General features: G+C 43.9%; 1 protein-coding gene across 2 annotated transcripts in view; it reads left to right on the top strand.

Moving 5' to 3' along the window:
- PACS1 (phosphofurin acidic cluster sorting protein 1) overlaps window positions 1–27,645 on the top strand; it is a 1,445,983-nt gene that overhangs the window by 1,079,320 nt on the left and 339,018 nt on the right. For both annotated transcript variants that reach the window (XM_078660756.1, XM_078660757.1), the window contains one exon: window positions 1,201–1,307. In XM_078660756.1, the coding sequence (XP_078516882.1) occupies window positions 1,201–1,307 (107 nt within the window). The remainder of the gene's footprint in view (window positions 1–1,200; window positions 1,308–27,645) is intronic.

Raw genomic sequence — 27,645 nt, 5'->3', positions numbered from 1 at the left:
GGATTTCGATTTATAGTCATAAGCACTGAGTAGTCCCACCCACGTGTGGGGATCCCAGAGCATTTCCTCAATATATATCTTAAGTGTAGACTGTTGCCTTTCTTTAGAAAGGCCGGAAAAAATACTTAGATAGATTATGCCACCAATATACATAAGTTAAAATGGCCGAATTCTTCATCATGAAGTTAAAAATGTGCCAGACCAAACTATTTGTGTTTAATTTCAAAATGTTTAAGCAAACAGCATAAATCTTCCTCACAAACCCTTTTGTATGATAGAGATGAAGGAAAGGCAGGGCAGGACAGTAGCCTCTTAGGCTGTCATTACAAGTTTAAAAATAGAGACTGTACCTTTAGAAACCTAGAGACCAACAGTATCCCATCATGCTCAGCAGGTGGTAGTGTAGGAAAGTAGGATCTTTCTGGCATAGATCCCCCCCCCCACCTTTTGCCTGGTGGCAGTGTGTTTTCACTCTAGTTACTTGGGATCAAGCTAACCAGGACCCCAGTGACTGTACTCTCTTCCTCTAAATCAATCAATGTTCAGCATGTGAATCGAGAAAATAGTCATGTTGCAAAACAAACTGATTACTTAACTGTATGTATAGTTTTGCAGCTTGAAGAATTTTCTGGATTCACTTGCACCTCTCCAACTTCCCCGAGAAATTAAGTGCTTTACAAATGAACTGTGAAGGACAAAAAAGTTCCCACGTTTAAAACAGGGAGCCCAAGAAAAATATGCACACCGTCACCATGGAGAAAAAGTATCCAAAGATACCAACCAAACACTGGGGCTTCCGGAGGGCACGTCTGGCGTCACATTAGGACAGACATGCTACCAAATGGGGAATCAATGATGCCTAAACAGAACAAACAAAAGGCAGAGGATGCAAAGTGAAATATTCCATACCAACCACTAGATGGTGGAAGAATGCACAGCATATGAATCCAGAAAATTCTTCAAGCTGCAAAACTATACCTACATGTAAATAACCATTTTGTTACCGGTAAGAAACTTTTTTCTGCATTTCATGTCTACTGCATGAGGGTTGCCTTGTCTCATTATTTGTTACCCTTGCTTAACTGAGTTTACAAACAGCAGCTGGAGTGGATCTTAGAGACTCTAGTAAATCCACTGCCAGCTTTCAAATGTTTTGTACAGTTTTTTTGTAATCCAAATGGTGCTCTTGTTTTTTTCTAGTACGTTGCAGAGCTTCTTCAGGATCAGAAACAACCAGTGGTCTGTACGTCTTCTACAGTAGAAGTTCAGGCTGTCCTCTCCGCTATTCTCACAAGGGTCCAACGATAGTGAGTGCTTATACTTGGGCAACATTCTTTATTTCCACATTTAAAAAGTTTGTACATAAAGTTTGACAGTATGGACACAGCAGCATTATTAACCAGGTGGCAGTTATCCATGTTGAGAGGTGCCAGGCAAAATTTACAGGAACAAGGTTATTCATGGAGTATTTATTGACCTATGTCTTTGTGCGAAGGATCAGTCCCATGTGCTTGGTATTTAGAAACTGTAAAATGTATGGAAATGAGGATACTCACATCTTGAGAGTTTCAGGTCAACTGAAGCATTCCCTCACTCTTCACCTCTAGTCTGCTTAATTGAAGTTTAAATGTGTTTATTGTGCTAACTGGCAGTTAGAATCATACATTGAGACCATGGAATTCAAAAACAAAGTGTATACACCCCTCCCTCTATAGTAAAGCACAAAAATGACATTTCTCATGGCCCAAAAGACTGGGTGGCATAAGAAGTGAAGATGGAGAAACAAAGTTCTGATGTATACTCTTCTGCAATACGTGTATCCTCTCAGTTTTCCACCCCTTCCAAAGTAGCAACCATGTACTTCCAAATTAGGATATCCCCATCCTCACCACCCCCCAGAGCACATCACAACCGTGGCTGGATAATGAAACACTACTAAAGATTATACTCCGACTGGAGAGCAAACTCCCTGAAAAAGCCCCTGTCGGTTGTTGTCCTGTGAAAATGCTTTATCATTCCCTGTTGTCCAGACGGGATTCTTAAGGTTACATTTCCTTGGAAATGCATTGCAAACATTTATTTTAAATGCTTTCCTGTCTATTCCCCCCTAGATTTTAGCAAGACAGAAGACCGAGACAGCCAAACTGTTTGCCACCATATCTCCCCCTACCATCATGGGTCTTTTTTACTCAATAAAGTGTCAGGGTGTAGATCAGATCAGGAAAGAGTAAAGGAAAATGTTCACAGAGTTTGATAGGTTTTACTGTTATTGCAGCACGTAGACTTTTCTCCCTCTAGACAGATGATTATAGGGCAAAGACCACCATTCCACCAGGGGGCCCGACCAGCTCTCTCTGTTATTCTTCATGGCCTTCCACAAGAACCTTAGGCTCAAGATGCTCCTGACCACCACATTTGTGCACCCTGTAAGTTCCTCAAAACAGACTCGAATTCAGTAGCCAATGAATCCTGTGAGTGTGACAGGCAACCCATCTGAAATGTTTCAAGCATTTCAATTCTTGCATTTACTGCACAAGCATCCAGCTCTTCCCCATTGGAGGCAACTACATCCACATGGGTCTCCACTGTCTGAACTCTGTGCACCATCTTACATTTCCACTGTGAACTCCCTACCTGTAAGGCCCTCCAATGTTCTCTTTACATCATTCATTGCGACCACTCCAACAAGTCAATGTGTAGTGTGCTAACGATTTTACATGGGCTTATTTCCCAGCCGTTAGTTCTGTTCCATCTGGTTAACCCATCTTGGATTCTTTGGGGGCACTGGATTCTTTGGGCAGTGACCTTGAGTGCAAAAAGGTCTCTCCTATTCTTCTGATCATTTTCTTTCTTCCTTGTCATGGTTCCTGCTCGCCAAGTCCGCTGCTGTTTTCGACAAAGCAACTTCTTGGTCCCATGATCTTCTTAATTCCAACATTTAGACACACAGTTCCCTATGTCTAGTCCAGACACCACACACGTTTGATGGGTTCTTTTGGAGGTGGGGGGTTGATGGAGCACTGACACCGGGTAGTAGGAGTCAGTTCAAATAACTTTTACCTGATGTTATGGAAATCCCTTGACTTCCTCTCACTCTGTGCTGTCTCGTAAACCTCACAGGTTTCAGCAGAAAGTACAGCCACCCTGCTCTTCCGCTATTCATTCTCTGGAACGGACCTGTCTCAGAATAGCACTTACCTGGCACCATTATGGTATGTGATGCTACCAGGCCATCCTATCACTTACTTCAGGGATATGCCTCTCAGGAAGTCTGCCTTTGACCATACAGGCACAGTGTGCCTCCAAGTATTGGCGGGGGATGCGGGGGTTGTCTTCTGGAGCCTCGGAATGTCTCTTCAGAGAGGTGTCCCAATATGCTGTCTCTCACAAATTACAAACCCATCTAGTGAGCATTTGGCTACCAGCATTGGCTAACAAAGTGGAACCTTGATGAGTGCTCCAAGGAGTAGCTTTCATGGGCAATAGCCAGCCCAGTCTCATGCTCCCCACCCCCTCCAAAAAAGGTCTGCATAACAGGATGTTAGGGTCTCAACCTGGAAAGAAGGGAGAGTTTGGAAGCAACTCCATACTCCCCAGCTCCACAAGGACAGTAAAGCCTACGGCACATTTTGCTGTAAAACACCGCTATCATTTTGTCAACTGCTGTAAGAAAGTTAATTATTAATTAGGGTGAATGGTGGCCCCCCACTTATCACATCCAACACAGGGTTTCAATAACTTAACCCGTAGCTCAGACCATGGTAGTTATGGCACAGAGCGGACAGGATAGATAACATATGTATATCCTTTAAAAAAAAACAATAAAAAAATGAAAAACAGAACACTATAAAAATCCTACTCTGATCAAAATAAAGTAAACTTTAATGAACAAAATGGTGCCACAACAACAAAAATACGGTAAAAGGAACTGTAGATATGATTATTTAATTTTTTTAAAGAAAAAGTGCCATAAAAAAGTTAAGCACCAATAGAAAGTACTGTTTGCATGTGACCATGACCTAGGCATGATTTCAGGCTGACCTTAGTGGAGCGAGAATCTGATATGTAAAGCAGGTTCATCCCTATCAAAGTTTTTACCTTTTGACTTAGTCTCTGAAATGAACATCCAAATCCTCCAGCGGGACAAGGCAGCAGTCTGTATCTGGCAAAGTGCCTTCAAAGTCGGATAGTCGTTGAGCAAGGTCCAGCTGAAGCTGCTGGCTTTGGCTGGAAAAAGTCATATTTCATGACCAGGTAAGTCCTCTTGTCAGCCAAATACTTTTGCCACCATCAGCGGTCAAGATTTCTACCTTCAGATGTTAGTCTCTTTTGTTTGGAGCTCAGAATCCACCAGCAGGGCAAGGCAGCATGCTATATCTGGTAAGGTTGCAGTGAAGTCTGATAAGTTTGCTGCAAGGGTCTGCTGAACTTGATTTTCAGGTGTCAAAAAGCTCTGAGCAGACCAAACTGGATTTTCTAGCCCTACGAGGTCATGCTTGGGTGGCTGGGTGGATTGACTACGGTTGTTAGTTCCGGTCCTACAGAGGTCCACAGTTTGTCTTCTAAGTGAACATTTTAAAGAGATTTCAAAATAAAACCTTCCGGACACCGCTATAACCCACAGGACCTCATGGACAGCGCTCATGGATCAGGACTCACTGCATGAGAACACTATCAGGGTCTAGTCCTCTTCCAGTTGCAACTGGTCACTCCAGTAACAAGCATTTACAATGCAATAGGTCTCGCATTTATGAGAGTTTGAGCTATTGACATTGTAAATTACAATACCTTTTATTTATGTGCTGTTTTTAAAACAGACCTATTGCATTTACAAATGCGTTTGTGCTATAAAATATAAAATAGTGCACCGAGGTTTTAATTAAAGCCTACTGAGTAACAACATGCATAACAGGGGGTGTCGCCAAAATGAGACATGTTGGTACTAAGGCAGGACTACTAAGCCTATTGACCAATTACAGTGGACAATGACACAAGCCAATGAAAAATATGGGCGGACAGTGGGCAGAGCTTTAAGCTCCTACCAGAATACAGCATGCCTCTACCTAAAAAAGCCTTTTGCTATCCCTGTAATTGCCACTTTAATACCTTTTGTCCTGGTACAACTAGGTGCTGGTACAGACCTTCAGATCGCCTCACAGGTGTCATACAGCAGCTTCAGGCTTCTTTTGCCTTCCACAGGTACAGAAAGTGTTCTGCTGGGCTGTGGATGAGGTGCTACTTTTGTAGGCTTTACTTGCTGGTGGGGTGACTCGCTCAAGGACACTACCTAACCAGTGAGGAAAAAGTTCCCCTAGGATACCCTTCTCATTTTACAGCATATCCTATTTGCCTTACTGCAAACTATCCCACATTGCACCAATCTAAGGGAAATCCGAGGTGGCACAGGCCTCCTGTCCTGAAGGGAGTTTGTGGGCGAGCCAGGTTGTGTGTTTAGGGCAATTAGCCATCCTCTCCTCACCCACACCAAACTGGTTCTGGGAGCAGTTCCACCTCCCATTTAGTCTGGTGTTCAATTGGCTGCAAAGAGAAGAACAAAGGCCTTCCTTTCTATAGGTCTCCCTATGAATTGGCAGGCCTCATCCTTGCGTCTCTGAACTAAATTAAAGGTATGAACTTTACCAGCTACTTTTCCTGGGCTGACCTGTGTCACATCCCTCAGACCCAACCAATCCTGCTCACCAGGCCTAAGCAATTGTCCTGCTTTGGGACCAGTTTCGGCACCTCATTAAGGTTGAGGCGCAGCTTCTGACAGGCTAATGCAAATACGCCTTTGGAGCTTCAGGCAGGGAAAGGGTGACCTTTTTAAAAGGTACTTTTCTTACATACTTTTAAAAAATTTAACTGCACCACTGAATTGGATTTTAACATATATTAAAAATAGTGTTTGAACCATTTCCCTAGCTTGTCCAAAACATAAGATAGCAACATTAAGAGATTAATCTGCATATTAGTTTTTCTCATAGGGCAGCCAGAGCTTTCCTCAGTGAAAATAGCATTTTGGGGCTTGTCACTGTATCGGTATGCCAACATCAAATTACTACTCGTCCCACTTTTAGTTAATAGGCACCCTACATTGTGGGCTCAAAGGCCTACTTAAAACTGGCATATTTAAAAGGGAGCTTTTTGCCCTTTCAAAAAGGTTATTTTGAAAGGTCGGACTTGCGGTTTAAACTGCAGCGCTTATGCTACGTTGGTAGGTCTGAAGCCATGTTTTCCTTGTCACAATGGTGGATGGCACAATTAGTGCCGCAGCGTAGAGGTGATATTTAACTTTCCATGCAGTGGGTGTACTTCTACACCATATTCTATGGCCTTACAGGAGAGCTAAATATGCCAATCATAGTAACCATTTTTTTTTTATGTTTTAGGGGTCAGAGGGCCACTGGTTGACAGCTCCCCAGTGTGCAGAGTCTAAAACCCATCAATAAAATTCAACAAAAAATATGGGTGACCATGCAAAAATGAGCATTTTCTTACTAAACGTTCTGCTATTAAGTCACAATGAATTAAAACATTGTCTAGGGTATTGGAACATTCTTTAGATAATTATACAGTTCATCCTTCAAATAGATAACTACAGCTCAAACCTTAAAAAATATAAATTGAAGGGGAACTGATCCTTTAGGCGACCACAATGGATGTTCTCTGGTGCTATAGCCATTTCTCCTGATTTACTGCTGGTGGTGCTGTTGGGCATGTGAGAGCCTTATGGGATTCCTTAGGAGTTTATAACACACGAAACACAGGGGTCTGCCAGCTAAATTTTAAAGCTGAACTGTCAAACGAGTCCACCGGATCTCGTAGTGTACATATCACTAAAGACAGCGTAATTCAGAAAGAAGAGAAAGAGGGGTGAACACTAAATGCATCGAATAGACCGTCACATCATTGGGTTATTCGTACATGGCTAACCAGTCCGAAGCAATTTGAAAAAGGTTTTCCATCAAATTGACTTAATGATCAGTCATATCATTTGGCCAAACCCGGCTGCATAATGGGCCAGTCCCCTGATCATTGGGACATCAAACACCGCACCTTATTGCTGTTTTAAGGATTTGGTCCACCAAAATGTACAAACCGTCCATGACGACTGATCTTTTGATGGTAAAGATAACAAGTGCAACAAAAAATTAGTGAATTAAAATAGGATGTAATGTCCTCCTTCTGACAACTTTATTCTGCGGACAAGACACGCCTCCTAATTAAAAACCAGAACAGTGCAAGAGAGACAGTAACAAATATCCATCTAGAAATGGGCCAACATGTTTCTGCCTAACGGGTATTAAATCCCTTGGCATTCGGCAGGGCCTCTGCTCTTATAATAGTTGCACTCCTAGTAGTGGAACAAAACAATCACCACCATCACCAGAGAACTGAAGTATAATAAAACTAGTTGAATACGGTACAACCTGTAACAACCGTGAACATTACCCCTCCATATCACTTTAACTACCGTGAATTCTGTGGAGGAAAATGTTACATCATTAATGCTGTATTTGATATGTCAGTCAATCATGCATAGTGTATCACCCAAACATATTTATATAAGAAAAAGTAAATAAATAAATGGCTCACCCTTATTAGTAGGGGAATGGACCTCACCTCACCTGGACCATGCTCAGGTTAAGAGGCCCGCACTACAAAGACATAGGGAGGAAAACAGAAATGCAGCACAATAAAACAGTAGATTATGAGCTTATTAATAATGCCATTCCTGTACAAAGTTACCCTATATCTAGAGGCACACATGTGAGGAAGGTCGACCTGAGCCTAAGTGGGCTAGACCTCAAAATACTCAGAAAATTCACTCTGACACCAAACAGTTAAGGGTGCACAATGTCCTATGCCACCCAGTTTCAAACAACTAGAAATAAGCACCAAGGCTAACAACTTAGAATCCGTATGGTATTCATACTGTATAATCGCCTGTTAGCTCACCTTTCCGTCGGTACCTCAAGCTACCTTCTGAGGCTTGGGGGAGGCACCGACGTATAGGTGATCTCCCTATTCATAGTCTTGAGGGGGTTTGTTAGTCTGGTAACCCTCCGCCTCATTGATCTATACTGACACCTTGTAATACTGTGTTACTATGTCTTAAATCGTCCCATCCTTTATATTATATGCAAAGGCAGGGGGATATCGAAAAATCAGCTTTAGAATAGACTTGAAAAGTTTGTTTTAGTAAGGATACAAAGCGCACTACTTTGCGCTCGAAAAAGCTCGAGATCACGCGCTAAAAACTACTCAATGATGTAATCGCGGCCATTTTGGTAGTTTTTTGGTAGTTTCTGAATTGCGCTGTCTTTAGTGATATGTACACTACGAGATCCGGTGGACTCGTTTGACAGTTCAGTTTTAAAATTTAGCTGGCAGACCCCCTGTGTTTCTTGTGTTATAAATTAAGCAGTAGCTGGGGATTTAATCAGGTGTGGGTCTTTAAACCATATATCCCTTGGACCCTCTTTTTAACTGTTGTTTGGTTGATTCCTTAGGAGTTGTCAACAATTTGGTCATGGCTGGTACTGTTTTTTGGTACCAAGGACATCTGAGGGCTAAGTAGGAAACTGAATTTTGGGTAAAATGGAGGATACTGATGGTAAAGCAGAGCAGGACTTAAGGGGGGCATCATGTCGAAAAAGCATACAAAGAAAGAAAAACACTATTTCTTACAGTTATTCAAATAGAGAGGAATTTCAGCTACTGAGGAGCCATGAAACGTTAGAGATTGGTAAAGTCAGGCCAGGAAAAAAAGTAGCAGAGTGTAGGAGTCTGGCTTGGTATATGGTGCACACTTATTTATGTAATGCACCTTGCTCTAATCCAGGCAACCCATATGGTGGTTTTAGTTGTCTTTGATAACCATAGAAAGCTCTCAAATTGGTAGCTGTGGAGAGCAGTCTTCAAGCTTATCTTGAAGAAGTGTTAAGCAGCTTGTTTTACCAGTTTAATCATGTAGTGTAGGTTAAATGAAAAATAACCACACAGTGTTTATATTAAAAAAAAAACGTACATTTATTACACAACTCTCACTAACACATCGGTATATATCCTTCGCGTAGATATCAACACAAATACACAACAATACTTTGATTGAAATAAGGTAAGTAGAACAAAATCCAGTGGGCGCCTGGGGGAGACCAAATCTTATATTAAGAAAGTGGAATGCAAAATGCAAAGGAGCATGGGACTTGAACCAGAAGACCCAGAGGAGTCTAGGACACAAGGATACACCCAAAGTAAATATCTAGGAACCCCAGCGAAGCTGTGTGCAGAGTGTGAATACAGCCACAACTCAATGGAAGTCAATGGAGAAGTCGCATTTGCAATTTTGCAGAAGAAGGACACTTTTTCAAGAGGACCCTGAAGAATTCCCTTGGAGGACAGAAGGTTGGAGAGCCACCCCACGTATGGATGCCCCGGAGACAAGTTTACCTACACTAGGGAATCTAGGTGCATTGGGGTGAAGAGATGTTTGAATGTCAAGGTTTTATTCCAAACTCCCAGGATCGGTACGATTCTCAAGTGGTTCCACCACTCAATTGCCCTACCCTCTGGAGGCTACAATAGCACAGAGGGTTAGGGGGATTAAGCGAGGGAAGGAAAGGATGGGGACAGCGTGGAGGGAAACCTATAAAACAAGACATCATAAGGATAAAATAAACAATTTCTTTCTACCCTCAACTAAACACCTTAAGACCTCATAAGATAAAATAAACAATTTCTTCTTAACCTCAACTAAACACCTTATTACTTTTTATAGGTCTCAAAATACCTGTAAAGAAAACAAAGGCTGATCTGAACTTCACCCGGATAGAAGAGTGCCTTCCTTCAAGTGGAAGCTCATCTCTTTACATATGCGTTTTCTAAAACATATAGGAAAAACTATTAGCAAAAGTTCGAAAGGTTATTTCCTAGCCGTTCCCACATGTACATGCATCTTCACCCAGCACATAAATCAAACTACTTTGGATCACACGGGGAGGGGATTGCCTCAATTCACACTCCAAATTCCCCTGCTAAGAAAAAGGAAAGAAATATTCAGCATACATCAATACATCAACGAATTTCCGGTTGTTAGGCATTATTGCACTCGTGCCCTTTCCATAGGAAGATACCAAGTAACTGATGTTAACTTTCACATCAGTAAACTTACACAATGATACTAAATCCACTGCATTAGCTCATGTATCAAGGATGCTGGAACAATTCTTTTATCGTCTGGGTCACGGTGTCATCGCATGGGCATCAGTGAGGGTTAAACAGGGGCTGCTCGGTATTGTGGACTCCTTCTCTCGGCGGTGGCGAGACAATATAATTTTGCCTTGAAGCTCCGATCCTGCACATATGGGAATGCTTTGCCGACAGCACATACTGCTATGAAGTAGCTGAATTCATGTAGGTGTAACACAGAAACCTTCTTAGACGACAATTGATGATTTGGAGAAAAGCGCCTCTGGAGAAGAAGGTGAAAAAATCTGATGGAATCCAAGGGTGGATTCTGGAAGTGAAGAACCTGCAAGCAGAGGGGACAGAGTCTAACTCCTCTCAGGAGTGACCAGGAGGCACAGAAGAGCAATGCCCACTGATGTCACACGGTTCAGGCAGAGTTGAAATCAGGCATAGATTAGATCACGCCATATTGGAGTGGTAAAAGTTAACGCACAGGCAAAAAATATATATACCTCTATGTCACATATATTACGCTATGAAAACAATTCTCCGCTACATTTACCTCGTTCATGGCGGCGTTCTATTACATTCTTTCATGCATTTATAACCTCACCCAGAGCGCAGAGAGGCATACAGGGTATACAGGGTATAACAGGCTTTTTCCCCTGTGGCAGATGCAAGGCCTGTGCCAATAGCAAGAAGGTGACCGCATATAAAGTTGTGGGCCTCAAAGATCCGGTCCGTATTACTAAATTTATGAATTATAATACACCCTTTGTGGTATACTGTCCAATGTGTCCGTGCAGCCTAAAGTATGTGGGCAGGACAATCCACCCAGCGAAAATCCGCATTTTAAAACATCAGCGGACAATGCTGCAAGGCACTTTTAGGTACACCACAATAGTAACAGGCATCTTTTGATATATTTTTGCATTGACCATGTATCACGTGACATACGAGGGGGTGACAGAGAGAAGTTGTTGCGACAACTAGAATCGTTTTATATTCTAGACTTGGTGACCAAGTCACCAACAGGTCTGAATATGGGAGAGGAACTTGGGGTGCGCTTGTAAATATGGTAATGAGAAGGAAGCAGAGTTATCAGCCGACCGGGACATTCTTGCAATATGAGAGTATAGGGAGTGGTTTAAGTGGCATAGAAGAACGCGGCCCATGTAGGGCACAATTCTGGTTTATGCGCAGGCGCAGCAAGCAAGTTGCAAGTCTATGAACCCCGCGCAGTAGGCCCATACAGGGCAGAATTAAGGGTGGAACCACGGTTTAAATCACCCGTGGAAATGTTACATTGAGGAGGAGCGCAACACAGTTTGTTTGTAGCTGTTGACTCTGGAAGCCCATACAGGGTTCAATTATGCTTGTTTACGTACTCTGAGCATGAAACGTTATAAATGCATGAAACAATGTAACAGAACCCCGCTCTGAGCAAGGTAAAGGTGGCGCTGGGAATTGTTTTCAAAGTTTGATATATGTGACATAGAGGTATATATATTTTTTGTCTGTGGGTTAACTTTTACCACTCCAATATGGTGCAATCTATTCTTTGCCTAATTTTCAACTCTGCCCGATTTTCAATTATCTTTCAATTATTTGTAAGGATGTTGGGAATATAATGAGCTGCTAACGCGGCGGCCGCCAACACTGAGGAAGGCGTACTGCTGAAACATGTTTGTTGTTCATTGTGTGCAAATAAATACAAAGGAGGATTATACCTCCGCGAGTGCTGGTGATTCTTATTCGAGCGTTGATACAGACCGTGAGACTGTCCTTGCGCACCGTGCACCCATTAGCGAGTGCGGGAGCACTGGCAGACGTGGAGCGGGAATATATATATATATATATATATATATATATATATATATAAATATATCTCAAAGCAATCCTGGTCGCTGTCAACGCGAACAAAACAGGTGCAGACCTCTTCTCCTTATAATCAAATCAAGCTTTTCAATAAAGCGCCATCACACCGTCAATCGTGTTAGCAGTGGTGATTTATTGCCAGCAATCACAGAGCGGGTGCTCTCCTCGACGCGTTTCGCTCCGCAGGCGGAGCTTGGTCACATGACGCGCCAGAAGTAGGTGTTGCATTATAAAGTGTCTAAAGTGTTTAAAAAACTCAATCACCCATAAAAATATGGATGAAAGCCAAAGATAAACAAAATGGCATAGTGGCAAATATTAAAATGATGGTAACAGGTTATACATAGTGCAAACATGAAAAATGCGAAGCAACATATATATATATATATACACACATTATATATATATATATATATATATATATATATATATATATATATATATATATATATATATATATATATATATATATATATATATATATATATATATATATATTCCAACCACTTCCGATTTTCCATAAAAATTGGACACTGACACAGGAGTTTGCTTTGCCATTCAGCTTTTTGGTTATAGTTAGAAATTAGCATTTAAAAAAACCTAACAAATTCATCGAAAAAAACCACAGGTTTCAGGTACGTTATAGTTAGTTGGACATTTCACTCATAGAAAAAGAGAGAAATTCGGGTGTTATAGTTAGTGGAGCTAACTATAACTCGCGACCCCGCAATGCATTGATGACGTCACATATTACATCACTCATGACATGGTCAGTTTCATCACTCATGACATCACTCATGACATCATCCAGTGAATGTGTGTTTCTGGGAAGTTTAAATATGTTTTATATATATATATATATGTTTTATATATATATATATCATCACATCCCTCCTTCAAACAAAAGAGGCACACTGACTCTGGCTGAATTGCTGTAATGTCCTTTAATATGTGGAACAGCACGAAGGCATTAGGCATCCCTTTCCCAACGTTTCTGCTTCTTCAAGCCTTGATCACGGGTGGAGTCTCTGACTTTCAAATGACCCACGTGATTCTTTAAATCACCGCAGGCCGTATTCTTTTGCAGAGAGCGCAGGGGGAAATGCAGTGACCTTTTTAAAAGGGAAGCGCTTCAATTTGCGTGTAAACTTTCCTTTTTGCTTGTCTTTCCCCTAGCGCTATGATACAGTCAGCGCTTGAAAGTCAGAGACTCCACCCGTGATCAAGGCTTGAAGAAGCAGAAACGTTGGGAAAGGGATGCCTAATGCCTTCGTGCTGTTCGTGCTGGTGTAAAAAGGGGCGTGGCCTCAGACCATCTCTCTGCAACGCAGCCCTGTGGCGCATACTGGAGGTACCTAGTGGGCTAGTTGGCTCCCAGGGACCCCCAGTATTCAAGGGGAATACATTTCCCAACTTACAACTCGCTCGCCACGGGTCACATTTTCAGAGTGGTGCAGTGAGGGGGCGGGGACTCCGGTGAGATGTCGTTTTTTGTTTTTTTGTTGTTTTGTTTTTTAGAAGGGGGGCTGTGTGGCCCCACTTCTTTTATTTTTTTGGGGGCCCTGGGGACACCATCCCCTAGGGCTGTGGTTCCCAAACTGTGCGCCGTGGCGTCCTGGTGCACTGTTATCAGTGGGAAAGATAGCATCTGACTGCGTTAGGCCCCCTGTGCAGCGATGTGAGTGAGTGAGTGAGGATTTGTAAAGCGCGATGGCTACCCAGGGGCGTCCCAGCGCTGTGAAAAAGAAAGAGTTGAGCCGGGGAGGCTGGAATAAGAGAAGCTGAGTGAAGAATTAAAGTGGAATTTTGCTGAAGAGCCAGGTTTTTAACAGTTTACGGAAGGTGAGAAGGCTAGGTTCTGATCTGATATGAAGTGGAAGGGAGTTCCAAATCTTAGCAAGGTTGTAAGAAAACGAGCGGCCTCCACATCTGGCCTTCCTAATGCGTGGTACTGAGGCGAGGTGGGAGGTCGCAAATCTGAGTGGGCGGGAGGGTAGGTAGGCCTTCACCAGGTGGGAGTTGATAGAGGGGCCTGTTCCCCAGTAGGAGCGGTGTGCGATGCACATGCTCTTAAATTCGATTCTGGCTCTCACCGGGAGCCAGTGGAGGTCCCTCAGTCTAGCTCTGACTGAGGTTCGGCGAGGGATATCCAGGAGAATTCTTGCCGCACAGTTTTGGATAACCTGGAGTCTATTAAGTGTCGATTATGGGGCCCCAAGATATAGGGCGTTTCCACAGTCGAGACGGGAGAGGATCAATCCTTGAACCATAATCGGTCTTGAATGGAACGGAAGGAGAGGGAGAATTTTGCGGAGTAGTCTCATCAGCCCGAAGCAGGTGGCAGCAAGCTTGGTGGCTTGATAGTTGAAGGTTAGAGTGTGGTCGAGCCAGATGCCTAGGCTCTTGATTTGCTCCTTGGGTTGCGGGGGACTTCCTAAACAGAGAGGCCAGATAGGATTGATGGATTTCGCAATGTTATTTCCAAGGAGCATTATCTCTGTTTTGTCCCTGTTGAGCTTTAGACAAGAGCCAGACATCCAAGCAGCGACGGCTTCAACTGTGATGAGAGTTTAGGGGGGGGTCCAGTGCTACCACTAGCTGCGTGTCGTCCGCGTAAGTGACGATCTTCACCCCGAATGGGCGGACGACATCAGCTAGGGGGCGTAGGTAGACATTGAAAAGGGTAGGGCTCAGGGAGGAGCCCTGAGGCACTCCACAATTGAGGGGTCTACTGGCAGAGGCAAAGTCCCTTTCAAAGATTTGGAAGGATCTATCTGTGAGAAAAGACCTCAACCAATTGAGTGCTGTACCTGACACTCCTATTTTGTTAAGCCGGTGAAGTAGGATATTATGATTTACAGTGTCGAAGGCGGCACTTAGGTCAAGTAGGACGATGGCCGTGGACCCGCCATCGTCCAAGATCCTCCGTGCCTCCTCCGTCACTGCAATCAGTGCAGTCTCCGTACCATGACAGGGCCTGAAGCCGGTCTGAGATAGGTCTAGTATGTTATTGACTTCCAAGAAGTCAGTGAGAATGATGTTAACATACTTCTCGAGAAGTTTACTAAGCCATGGCAGAAGGGAAATGGGTCTATAGTTAGCGGGGTTGGATTGATCGAGACTAGGCTTTTTTAATAACGCTCTGACCATTGCCCTTTTCCATGGAGGTGGGACAGTACCAGTATGGAGGGAGGAGTTGAGCAGGTCTTGTATGGTGGGCAAGATCAGATGGATTATCTGAGTGAGAGTACTGGGAGGAGCTGGGTCGATAGGTCGATAGGTGATCCAGATTTAACCTGGCTCATGAGTTTTTCCAGTTTGGTGAGTTCTAATAGGGGAAAGCTGTTGAGAACGCAGGGGGGAGCCGTCGTGCAGTCTATGTTGACGGAGTCTGCGGATAGAGTAACGGTGGGGGGAAAAGAAGAGTTAATGGTTTCTATCTTCTGGTAGAAAAACTCAGCTATTTCCTCACAGTGGGTCTGAGTGTTATTGTGATGCTTCGGAGCCTCAGGTAGTTGCATAAGGGATTTGGCTATCTGAAAAATCTCCCTAGGTTTGGACGCTGCCTTCTCGATCTTGAGTTCAAAGTATTTGGCTTGAGCTAGATGTATATTTACTTTGTAGTTTTTGATTGCCGTTCGATAGCTTGCTTTGTCTGCTGGGAGGTAGCTGAGGCGCCATTTCCTCTCAAGTCGTTTACAGACACGTTTGGCCTCACGTAGATCACTCGTATACCATGGGGCTGTGTGATTGCCCCGCTTAGGATGAGAGTTTTTTAGTGGTAGTACTGTGTCTAGGGAACTGGTGATCCAGTTGTTATAGTTCTCATTATCTAGAATAGGGGAGGAGGTGTTAATGGGTTTGGTGCCTTGTAGGAGATCCTGCCACTCAGTTAAAGGGAGTTTAGACCAGTTGCGGGAACGTTGAGTTGTCGGGGGTTTGGGGGGGAGGTGAAGGGGCAGGGTCCAGGTAAGTGGGATGAGGAAGTGGTCAGACCAAGGAAGGGGGGAAGGATTTCCGACGTGAAGGTTTTTGCAGTTGCTAAAGACAGGGTCTAAGAGGTGTCCTTTTTGGTGGGTGGGCCCAGTAACACGTTGGTGTAAATCGAGGGCGATTAAGCTTGAGGAAAGTTCTCTGGCTATAGAGTCATTTGGATCGTCTAGGTGGATGTTAAGGTCGCCTAAGATTGTAAAGTTGGCAGAGCTAACTGCAAGCTTTGCCACTATCGAGGCGTGATCCGGAAGAAACTGCCCTTGTGGTCCTGGCGGACGATATATGAGCATACCCGAAAAGGTAAGTGTGGCACTGAATTTTATAAAGAAAGGAAGGCATTCACAGTCCGGAAAGTTTATGAGGGTGCTAGTGACAACATAATCCGATTTATGAATTAGTGCCAGGCCACCGCCAATGCCTTTTTTGCGGTCTAGGCAAAATAGTTGATAACCAGGTGGAAGCGCTTGTACCAGGTCAGGTTCAGAGTGTTCCTGAAGCCATGTTTCTGTGGCAAAAAGAACGTCTGGGCTCATCTCCTCCAACAGTAGGGAGATTTTTCGTGGATGTTTGGGGAGTGAGCGGCAGTTGAGCAGTAACATCAAAATTGATGTGGGTTTCTTTATGCTGTGGGTGAAATGAAATCCAAACTGCTTACAGGCGGAGTGTTGGATAGAGAGGTCCCAAGTGTGTAAACAGGGTGAACTAACTGTCTGGTTTAATTGGCGAAGGAGCTGTGGGTGGTAGGTGATGGTCTGGCATGATGGCCGAGCAGGGGGGGTGGCCCCGGTCGGTCGCGGACGGGCGCAGACGGGCTTGCCTTAGGCGCGCAAACGTCGCGCCCGCTGCACGACCGGAATATGCACATGATTTATACCACTCCGGGGTTGTGGACCGGGGGTGGCCTAAAAAGGGGCGTGGTCTCTGCTCGTGGCGAGAGGGCGCGAAGGAGTGTTTGTAATTGGCATGCTGTGTCAGCGCTGGCTCCGCTGCGTCTGACCGCTAGTTTCCCCAGAAGTAAGTGACTTAAAAACACAAGTAATCTGTGACAGTTCAAGTTTTAAAACACAAGTAATCTGTGACAACAATTTTAAAAAAAAGTGGCTTGCTCCCGGCTTCCGCCTCAGGAGCACAACTCTTAGATGTCAGAAGTGCAGAGCGCCAGAACACCAAAGTAATGGTGCGCTATAAAAATATCAAACACATGATCACACGCACACTCATGCATGAATAAACACACAAACACCACGCACAGGCTTCATTTCTATAAAGCCAAGCCCCATTTTCTTTCTTTTCCTACATGGGGAGACCGGAATCAATCAGATGTCAAAAAAACAGCCCATCGCTGCTTATTTATTTTGGATCCTCTCCTCCCGTTCTGCACTATAAGCCCTGCCCCCACTCTGTGTGCACAAACATAGCATTTCCCTTCTCTCTTGGGCAGGCCACTGTGGTGCAGGACGGATGCTGGGGCGGCGTCCCCCATTTGTAAGTTTCTGTCAGGTTCCCCGTGTGCACTCAATATCCATTCCGCCTCGTCCGTTCATTATTATTACTGCATTTTCGCTTTTTTTTTTCTCTGAATCTTCCTCCTGCTTGGTCATACATATTGGCTAGCGTATGTGGTGCATGCCACTACCCCTGCTAGGCAATCTGCTTGCTGCTGAATGACCCTGGATGTACCTCCTGTTTTTGTAGGTCAGCACACAGCATGTAGGCCTTTGTGTGCATAACACGGTCCTTTCCTGTGCATTTACCCAGCCTTTCCCGTTGTGATGGATCTTGACTCTGAGGTCAGTGAGTGAGACAATTATACATTGAATACTGCAGATCAAACGGCTTCTTGGCCAGTCTGCCAGGACAGATTGTTCTCTCCCTTCTTTTACCCCCCCCCCCCCACACTCCATTCAAGGCTCGACTGACGTGAATCCTAAATTACCATAAATGAGTAGGCATATTGAATATTGGTGAAACGCTCAATGTTCTGTATACCTAGAAATAACCGGTCTTTTTTGCCAATATAGTTGCCCTCATTTTAAGGACTGCAGAAAAGCTGAAAAAGTTATTTGGGAGGTCCCTCTCGTGTTTGGAGCCTGTCATCTGTAGGTTTTTGGCATGAAATCTTAGCGTTATTACTCCAGTTATTTACAGTTCTTCAAAGCTGCACCACTTTGGCACTGAGGCATATTTTACGTATATAATTATTATTATTATTACTGTTAGTAGCAGTGCATCTACAACAAGTTTGAGCTATTGCTATTTTAAACAACAATGTTTTTGTTATTGTTTTTTTAAACCATAAATAAAAAACATTGTCATTTACAATGTAAAACTTTAAGCTATTTATCTGTTTTCATAACCAATACATAGATAAAAGGTTTGTCATTTACAATACCAATAGCTCAAACTTTTGCAATTGCGAGACCTATTGCATTGCAATTGCTTGTTATCCCTAATACCTTCATTACATCCCAATTAATTTAAGGAAGCCAACAGGAAGTATTCCCGAGGACTTGCTTACACCCCCCTCATCCGCCCACCGGTAAAAAAAATGGTGGGGAGCCACGGCCAACTGCCAATTAGGTCAAGGGAGCCACGGGTTAAAAAGTTTGGGAACCACTGCCCTAGGGCCTGACTCCTTTTTTAAAAAAAAATTTTTTTAGACAGGAAGGGGGTGGCCTTTCCATTTTTTTCTTCCATTTATTTTATTTTCACAGGGGAGGGGGTCACGTGGCCCCCCTCCCGGACCACTTCTGGCCCCAGGAGCCCCATCCCCTGGGGCCTTACCGCTCCGTTGGGGACCATGGGACAAACCCCAGTGCCCCCACGGTCCCTGCCGGCATTGCTTTTCCACAAGGGGAGCTGCTGACATGCAGCTCCCCTTGTGGAAAAGCAATCATGCTTTCCTTCATTGAAGCGAGAGCAGGTTTCCCTGCTCTCGCTTGAATGAAGCAAAGCAGAGTTTGCCATGGCAGGGCGGGAGCTGCGCGGCTCCCGCCCTGCCATAGCAAACAGCAGTGTCCCTGGGTGGGCGCCCTGGGACACTGCAGGAGCCGGCCCTGGGAGGTGGCGGTCTCCATGGCCATCAAGGGCTCTAGGAGGGGGGCTATATGGCCCCCCTCCCAACGTTTAAAGCCCTGGGGAGGTGGTGGTCCCCGGGGCAGTGTGGGGGTGCTCGAGCTCCCCCCCACTAATTATTTATTACAGCTCCGTGGAGGTGGTGGTCCCTGGGGCGGCCCACGAGGCCCCCTGCCCTTATTTAATGAAGCCCCGGGGAGGTGGCAGTCCCCGGGGCAGCGTGGGGGGTGGGACCACCCACGCATTATTTTTTTAAAAAGCTCCGGGGAGGTGGCGGTCCCTGGGGATGCGGGGGGGCGTGTGCCCCCACACATAATCAGCTTAGCCCCGGGAAGGTGGGGGCCCTCGCTATTATTTTTTGACAATGCCCCCGGAACCTGGCTCCCCCGAGGGCCTCATTAAAATGAAGCGCGGGAGAGCGCACTTTTTTTATTTTTTTTATTTCGGCAGGATTCGTAATCTCAATGCGAATTCCGCCGAAATTATTTTAAACAAATGGTTTTTTTTGCCCCTGTGGGTCCTTTTGTGACCCCCTGAGCAGGCCTAAGGGGTCAGGGTGTTTCTACCCTGCCCTCTTGCCTTGTTTTTAATCTTTGTTTTACTGTTTTCTTATGACCTGGTTCCACCGAGTCACAAGATGGCTGGCAACACTTAGTGGTTTGGAATGTTGCCAGCCAATCAGAATGAAGCTCATGCTCGGGAGGGTTCGCGAACCCACCACGCCCACAGATATTGAAACTTTTTCTTTTTCTAATTTCTCAGGAACTACTAAACGGATTTACACCATTAAAAAAAAAAAGGTCTCTTTCTGAACCAAGACCTACCTTTTTGCCAAATGTGGTGTAATTCCGTTCAGCAGTTCGGGCTGTAGCTTTGTCTAACATTTCCTATGGAAATTAGCATGGGGAAAACGAGTTTTGGAACCCCCTTTTTTCTTGGACCCCGCTTGTTGAATTTCCCTGAAACTTTCAAGACAGGAGCTGACCAGAGCGGGCCAATAGTTTTGAAAATGTCGGCAAGATTCATCAACCGGCTCCAAAGTTATTGGGAAAAGAAAAAACGCTTTTTAGAATAGAAATGAGGTCCTAACTATTATTACCTACTGGCGGCCGCCAGTAGGTTATATATATATATATATATATATATATATATATATATATATACACAGATATATTTATATATATATATACACAGATATATTTATATATATATATACAGATATATTTATATATATATATATATATACGTGTGTATATATATGTATATGCTCCGGTGTCCCCGCACATGGGCGGGACTATTCAGTGCTTATGACCTTGATGAGCATACCCCTGGAAGAGAACTAGGATTACAGGTAAGTAACTTATCCTTTTTCTTTTAATACATGTTGATCATAATTCCTCTATACAGACATGTGCAGTGCCATAATCCCTCTATACAGGCTGTAGCAGTGGATGTCCAGACCCATCGTGACTGGGAGAGTTAGGTCAATTGGTGATTAAATGTGGAGGGCGTTAGAAGTGTGGTGCCATTCTGGTGAGTTGTTAGGGTGTGCGAATTGTTTATAGTAATTTATTCTATCTGTAATAGCCCTCTGTGTTTTTCAATAAAATGATATTTACAAAAAAAAAGCAAAATAGTACTTAACTATTGTGCATTGTATTATTCAGTTAATACTGTTCATGCAGTCTATACCCAAAATGTAGCACTAAATTAAGTAAATCAAATAAAGAAGCTCATAATACCAGAGGACTCTCCTGCAGTTACTACATGTTCTCTATTCCTGTAACTGTCCTATTTACAAACGGTGTGATAATTATTTTTTGTCCATGTGATTGCTTGTTGTCCGTTTCTTAGATATTTTCTCTGTGCAGGCCGATTAGCTGTGCCATCAAAATTGTCTGTACCACCCTTCCTGTGTCATTGCTGACCACTGCCCTTGTATCTTTTGTCCATCTCTACTGAGCTGCAATTCATTGTCTTTGATACTTCTCTTCATTTATGTAATTCTCTTGTCTGTGGTCCTCAACTACCTTTCTTGTTGACACCCAGCACCTTCTTCTTTTGTCATAATCAACGTATTCCTTTATTGATGGTACCCCAATCCCTTCTCTCTCTGTGCTCCCCCATTCTCTCTTACTTGTCTTTGCTCTGCTTCCCCCACTTGTCATGCCATCCCCTACCACCCTTTTATTGCATCCACCCTTGTCTGTTTCCTCTTCCTTCCCTTATCTGTGACCCACTCTCTCCATCTGTTATCCGTGCCATCCCCTTCCCTTCCATTGTTAGTGATGTCACCTTTCTGATCAGTGCACCACTCTTTCCTTTTGTATGCACTGCTACCTTCTCCATTTTGTTGGTGCAACTCCTTTATTTGCTTGTGCAGTTTCTTCCCTCACTTGTCGGGACCCTCCCTTTCTTTTCATTCCTGCAGTCCTCTTCCCATGCCTGTCACAACTGATGCCTCCCACCCCTCTTGTCGGTGCCATATCATCGCTTCCACCCTGCCTTGTCCCTCTCACTACTTTGTCAGTGCTCCCTCAAATCTTTCTGGTCAGTTCCCCTATGACCTTCCCTTGTTGATGCTGGGCAATCCTTTTTCCCTTGTGTGTGCCTCTCCCTGGTCAATGTTGCCCTCTCCTTACTGGCCTTGTAGGTGATGAAACCTACTTAATCTAGTATTGGAACATGCTTGAATCATTCCCTGCCGTCATTATGGGAGTCCCCGGTACTTAAAATAGTAGTAGTAGCAGTAGTAAACTTAAATAGTCACAATACACTAATAGGTATAGACCAAGGAAGGCGTAGGGCTCCTAGTTTAATTACCCATCCTAGTCCTTATAAAGAAAAGGACTAAATAGTTGCCTCAACAAATCAGCAATAATCACCCTCTAGAACACTCCTGAAGGAAGCTCAGAACCTCAGATTTTCTACCTCACGTTGTGCTAGGGAGTCTACTCTGAGCTCTGCTCAGTTTTTCTCATCAAGAAAATAGAATTTTGGACTTCTTCAACAGGAAAGTACAATTTGTATATATATTTCTTAATATCATCTTCCTGCTTCTGAGAGTCCCAGTATATTTGGACTATATCTGACAAGGCTCTCTTCAGAGAATGTGCCACTTGCCTGAATAAAGGACTTTATGTGGATGATCCCCACAAGAACTGCATTTGCTGCCTATATCCATCTCATAAGGCGTCTGAATGCAAGATTTGCCGTACTTTTTCTAATAAAACCCTTAGAGACAGAGAAGGTTGTCTTCTCATCTGGCTTCAAAAATTAAAAACTAGATAAGACCCTATGTCAGACTCAGAGAGTGACCAGTGTACATCTACGAAAACCTCTTCAGAAAGGGCAAGAGAGTCATCGCAGTCTGATAAAGAACCTGCTAAAAAGTGCGCCAAGAAGTCTTCTCATGAGTCTTTCTCTGAGCGCTAAGTACCTCCTAAAAAAGAACAGCCAAGGGCTGTGACTGAACCAAAAACACCTCCTACAGAACTTAAACTGACTTTCAAAAAACTACTTCTGAAAGTCTGTCAGGAAGTTTTCAGTCAGTAAAGAAAAGTACTTCAGCTCCGTCTATGACAAGAGGATGCATTTCTGGCATGTCGACGTCAACTACATGTTCTATGGCTATTTCATCATCGAGGACGACCCTTACATCGTCGACGCGAGGTCCAGTTTCATCAACCATTTTCTTGATATCTTCTAAGGAGTGTGGCACATTGTCGACTAAGTTCTCGTTATCAAAACTGACTACATCGTCGAAGGAGATAACGTCGACAGGATCATCGTCGACGTCGCCACCGTTGATGGGAAAGTCGACGATGCAACAAGGGTTGGCGAGGTCATCACCGTTGACGAGTGTTCCATCGCTGTCAGACACATTGCCGTTGACGAAATTTAAGTCACAGGCATTGGCTAAGTCTCTGCCATCGACGACGCTAGAGGCATCAAGAAGTCTCCTCCGCCGATAAAGTCATAGTCATCGACGACAATGCCCAAGGCAAGTACAATCAAGGCTGTAGAAGTAAAGACACAATCGTCGACGAAGATTGCATCTTTGTAATTGACTACGCCAAAAAAGATTCAGGCATCAGAAATCACACCTGAACACACCTCACCCAGCAAAATTACTCCTCTCTTACCCACACACCTTTTGGAGGAGGGAGAGTCTGAGGTAGGGATGAAGATGAAGGTCCCTTTGGGGTTGCATTTTGCGCTTCAGAATTACATGTCAAGTGCCAACCAGACAATGATGAGGATGACGAAGAACAACATTACTATGCTCAAACCTATTTTACCCAGCCTGAACAACATCACCAGTACCATGAGGAAATGGTCACAATGCTGTCTGCCTTATTGAATGATTTTCAGTTTACGCTGCAAGACTACAGACAATGCTTCCCGCCTTCGGACCGTCTAATATGCCTCCTCCTCCTCAGGTGACATCACCAGGGAGAGTTAGAGCTCACACGGTCCTTTCAGTGCCAAATATTCCTCAATCTGTTCCTATCCAGGAACAAGTTTTTTCTGACGAGGAAGGGGAACATCATGATACAGCTTCTGAATGAGATGACTACAGGATGTCTTCACCAGCTTCACCTGTTCCTCCTCCGGTAGATTCCCCATCTGAGGATATTGGGGGGATTTCACAATCTGTTGGAGCGTGCTGCAAAAAGGTTTGCCATTCCAATGCCTTCCAAACAGGTGGACTGCTTTCTATATGACTTTAAGGGACCTTTTCGTACTTCAGTATGGTCTATTCCCATAATTGATTATATTTGGGAGGAAGGAGTTAGAATTATGAAGAACCCAGCATCTGTGCCAGCAGTGTTCCCACGTGTACATAAAAAGTATAAAACGACTGAGGATGCCCCAGCGTGCCTCACAGGACACCCAAAACCAGTCTCAGTAGTAATGCAGGCCGCTCAACGCCACTCGGAAAATCCTACAGTACCCCTTTCTGTGCCTCCGGATAAAGAGGGCAGACGTTTTGATTCTATTGGGAAAAGATTCTCATCAATGTCAGCTCTCACAGTAAAGGCAACAAATTCCTTGGCAAATTTAGGGCGCTATGATCGCCAAATGTGGTCGGACATTGCTTCCTATATTGATCAATTCTCAGAAGATGTTAAAGAGGAGGCAAAAAAGATATTGCATGAAGGGAAAAGAACATCAAACTAGAATATAGACTCAGCGATGGATGTTGCTGTAACAGGATTCAGACAATTAGCTGGTTCAACAGTCCTAAGGAGACAGGGCTGGCTGAAGGCCACCTCCTTTCGCCCTGAGATCCAGAACAAGATATTGGACCTTCCATACGATGGAGAGGCTCTTTTTGGCAGCCATGTAGAGGAAGCCCTTAAAACCATCAAGGCAGACACAGACACTGCCAAGTCTTTGGGGACCCTGCAGTTCTGGACAACGCCCTTTCTGGGATCAAAGGGTAGAGGTCAACCTTCCTATAGAGGGGGTTACCAGCAGAATTGTTATCTGGCATATTCTTCCACGCCACAGTCATACAGGCCTCAGTTTCAACAAAAACAACCGCCTCCGACATCCTATGTCAGAGTAAATAGAGGAAAGACGTCAATGGCCAGTAAGGATACTAGCCTCCGCCAATGATGCATCTCCGGCTCCAAATCTCAGGTCACCAAGCCAATCATTTCAATTTCGTCCTACCGGTCTGGGAGGCAACATTGCACACTTCCTTCACCAGTGGCAAGCTATTACTACGGACTAATGGGTTCTGCACCTTGTTCAATTTTGACACTCTCTAGAATTTACTCAAACACTGCCTACAACTCCCCCACAAGCCTCCCACCGCAAACATCTCAAGGCTCTTCAACAGGAGGTGAAGATCATGCTGTACAAAGGGGCGATAGAGAAAGTACCATTCTCAAGCAGGGGCAGAGGTTTCTACTCCTGTTTCTTCTTAATCAAAAAGAAGTTAAGGCAGTGGAGACCAATTATGGACTTTTGAAATCTCAATCTATAGCTGAAAAAACAATCTTTCAGAATAATAACATTACAAGAAGTACTAAAGCTCCTGAATCAGCACGATTTCATGACTACATTAGACCTCCAAGGCACCTATTTCCATGTACATATTCACCCAAAACACAAAGTACCTACGATTTGTGGTAGGCAGATGTCACTACCTGTTCAGGGTGCTCCCATTTGGTCTCAAATCAGCGCCCTGGATTTTTACAATATGTCTTGCTCTGATTGCAGCATTTCTCAGACAGTGGAAACATGAAGTCTCCCCGTATCTGGACGACTGGCTTATCAAAGCCCCATCCGAGCGATAAGCGAAAAAGTCCACAGAGGCCTGCACAGATCTTTTCAGAAGCTTGGGTCTGACTATAAATCAGCAAAAATCCAATCAGAATCTGTCACTAAAGATTGTCTTCTTAGCAGCAATACTGGACATGGTCTGCTTAAAAGCATATCAGACAGAAGTACTTCAGCAGCGACTCCTTCTTCTGGTAAATTCCATCAAAAGAAAAAAGTCACTTTCGCTCCGACTTTTCAAGTCAATTTTAGGGATTTCATCATCATGTATACCACTGATTCCGTTTTGTCGTCTCAGTATGCGCCCTTTCCAGGAACAACTGGACAGACAGTGGGTACAGTTGGTAGGCTCATTCGACGACATGGTCAGAGTAACTCCTCGAATGGTGAAGGCTTCTCCTATCACAATTCATACATTTCAGACTTCCAGTGATTCCAGATCTCCTGACTAGGAACCAGGGACAGATAATACACCGAACCTCAAGAGCCTGCATTTGTGAGCTTGGCTCCTGAATACAATGAATTGAGACATTTGAACATTTCTAGTGAATGCCGCGAAATCCTAGCAAAAGCAAGGGCGGACAGTACCACAAAGACGTACCGCCTCAAGTGGAAGTGTTTCTGCATTTGGTGTCATCTGGAGAGTTTGGATCCACTTTCTTCCTCTCCAGAACAGGTCCTACCGTACCTTCTGCTTCTTGCAAAATCAGGTTTGATATGGTACCTAGTTCTATTAAGGTTCACATAGCAGCCATTTCACGATCCAGAAGATCATCATCGTCTTCTTCTGTCTTATGATCTTCTAGAATAATTAAAGAGTTTCTCAAAGGGTTCTTTCAAGTGTTTCCACCAGTCAGACCTCCACCACCGCCTGGCAACTGAACACGGTCCTTTCACAGTTAATGAAAAACCACTTTGAACCAATTCACACTGCAGAATCAAATTCCTATTTTGGAAGTTGGCTTTATTTGCTTTGACCTCAGTCAGAAGGGTCAGTGAAATACAAGCTTTTGTAATAAAGGAACCTTTCTTGCAATTCAGATCAGATGTAGTTCTGCTCCGAACAAATCCAAAATTAATTCCAAAGGTGCCATCTGATTTCCACCTCAACACACCAGTGGTTCTTAAGACATTCTTCCCAAACCCAACGACATCGGCTGGGAGAGCTTTGCATTCATTAGATGTCAAACTTTGCCTGATGTTTTATTTAGAGAGAACAAAATCTTTCTGTAAGACCTCTCTACTATTTGCGGCATACACTGGACACCACAGAGTATTTCCAGGTAGATAGCTAGTGCAATACAATTCTGTCATCAAAAGGCTGGCAGACCTCTGTTGGCTAGAGTTCAAGCACATTGTACGAGGTCAGTGGCAATATCTACAGCTTTATTTTGCGGGAGTATCACTTCCGGAAATTTTCCGGGCAGCAACGTGGAAGAATAGACACGTTTTCACCTGACACTACTGTTTGGACTCATCAGTTCTCAATGATACAACAGTGGGTCAGGCAGTGCTTCGGCGTCTATTCCATTGAGGTAAGCCACCCCTGTTTATCCTCCTACATATTTTCAACTGTATCACATTTCCATATGGTAATTTGGTTAACGTCTTGAATGCTTATGGAACTTTTTTCCTTGAATGTTATCATTATGGTTATATCTTTTATACTGTTTATTGATTGCTTGCAGGTTACACTGTTTAGATTCCTGTTAAGCGTCAAAACTATGGTAAATGTGCTACCAAACTGCATGCTACTCTGTTTCACGCATGTGAATCTATGAAAGTTCCAATACTGGAGTAAGAAATAAGTTACTAACCTGTAACTGTAGTTCTCTAGTATTGGAAGCTTTCATAGATTCACATGCGACTCACCCTCCTCCCCAGGGGGAAGCTCACCTTAGATGTCTCAACAGGTAGTATATAGCACTTGTGCTGAAAATCTGAGGTTCTGAGCTTCCTTCAGGAGTGTTCTCCAGGGTGATTAGTGCTGATTGGTTGAGGCAAAAATGTGGTCCTTTTCTTTATAAGGACTAGGATAGGTTATTAAATTATGAGGCCTAGGCCTTCCTTGATCTATACCTATTAGTGTATTATGACTATTTAATTCTACTACTACTATTTTAAGTACTGGGGACTCCCATCATGACGGTGAGGAATAATTCAAGCATATGAATCCATGAAAGCTTCCAAAACTGGACAACTACAGTTACAGGT

The sequence above is a fragment of the Lissotriton helveticus genome, chromosome 9 (assembly GCF_964261635.1).
Source record: "Lissotriton helveticus chromosome 9, aLisHel1.1, whole genome shotgun sequence".
Taxonomy (NCBI): Eukaryota; Metazoa; Chordata; class Amphibia; order Caudata; family Salamandridae; genus Lissotriton; species Lissotriton helveticus.
Note: the sequence above shows the minus strand (reverse complement) of the source record. Positions and strands in the feature narration are given on the sequence as shown.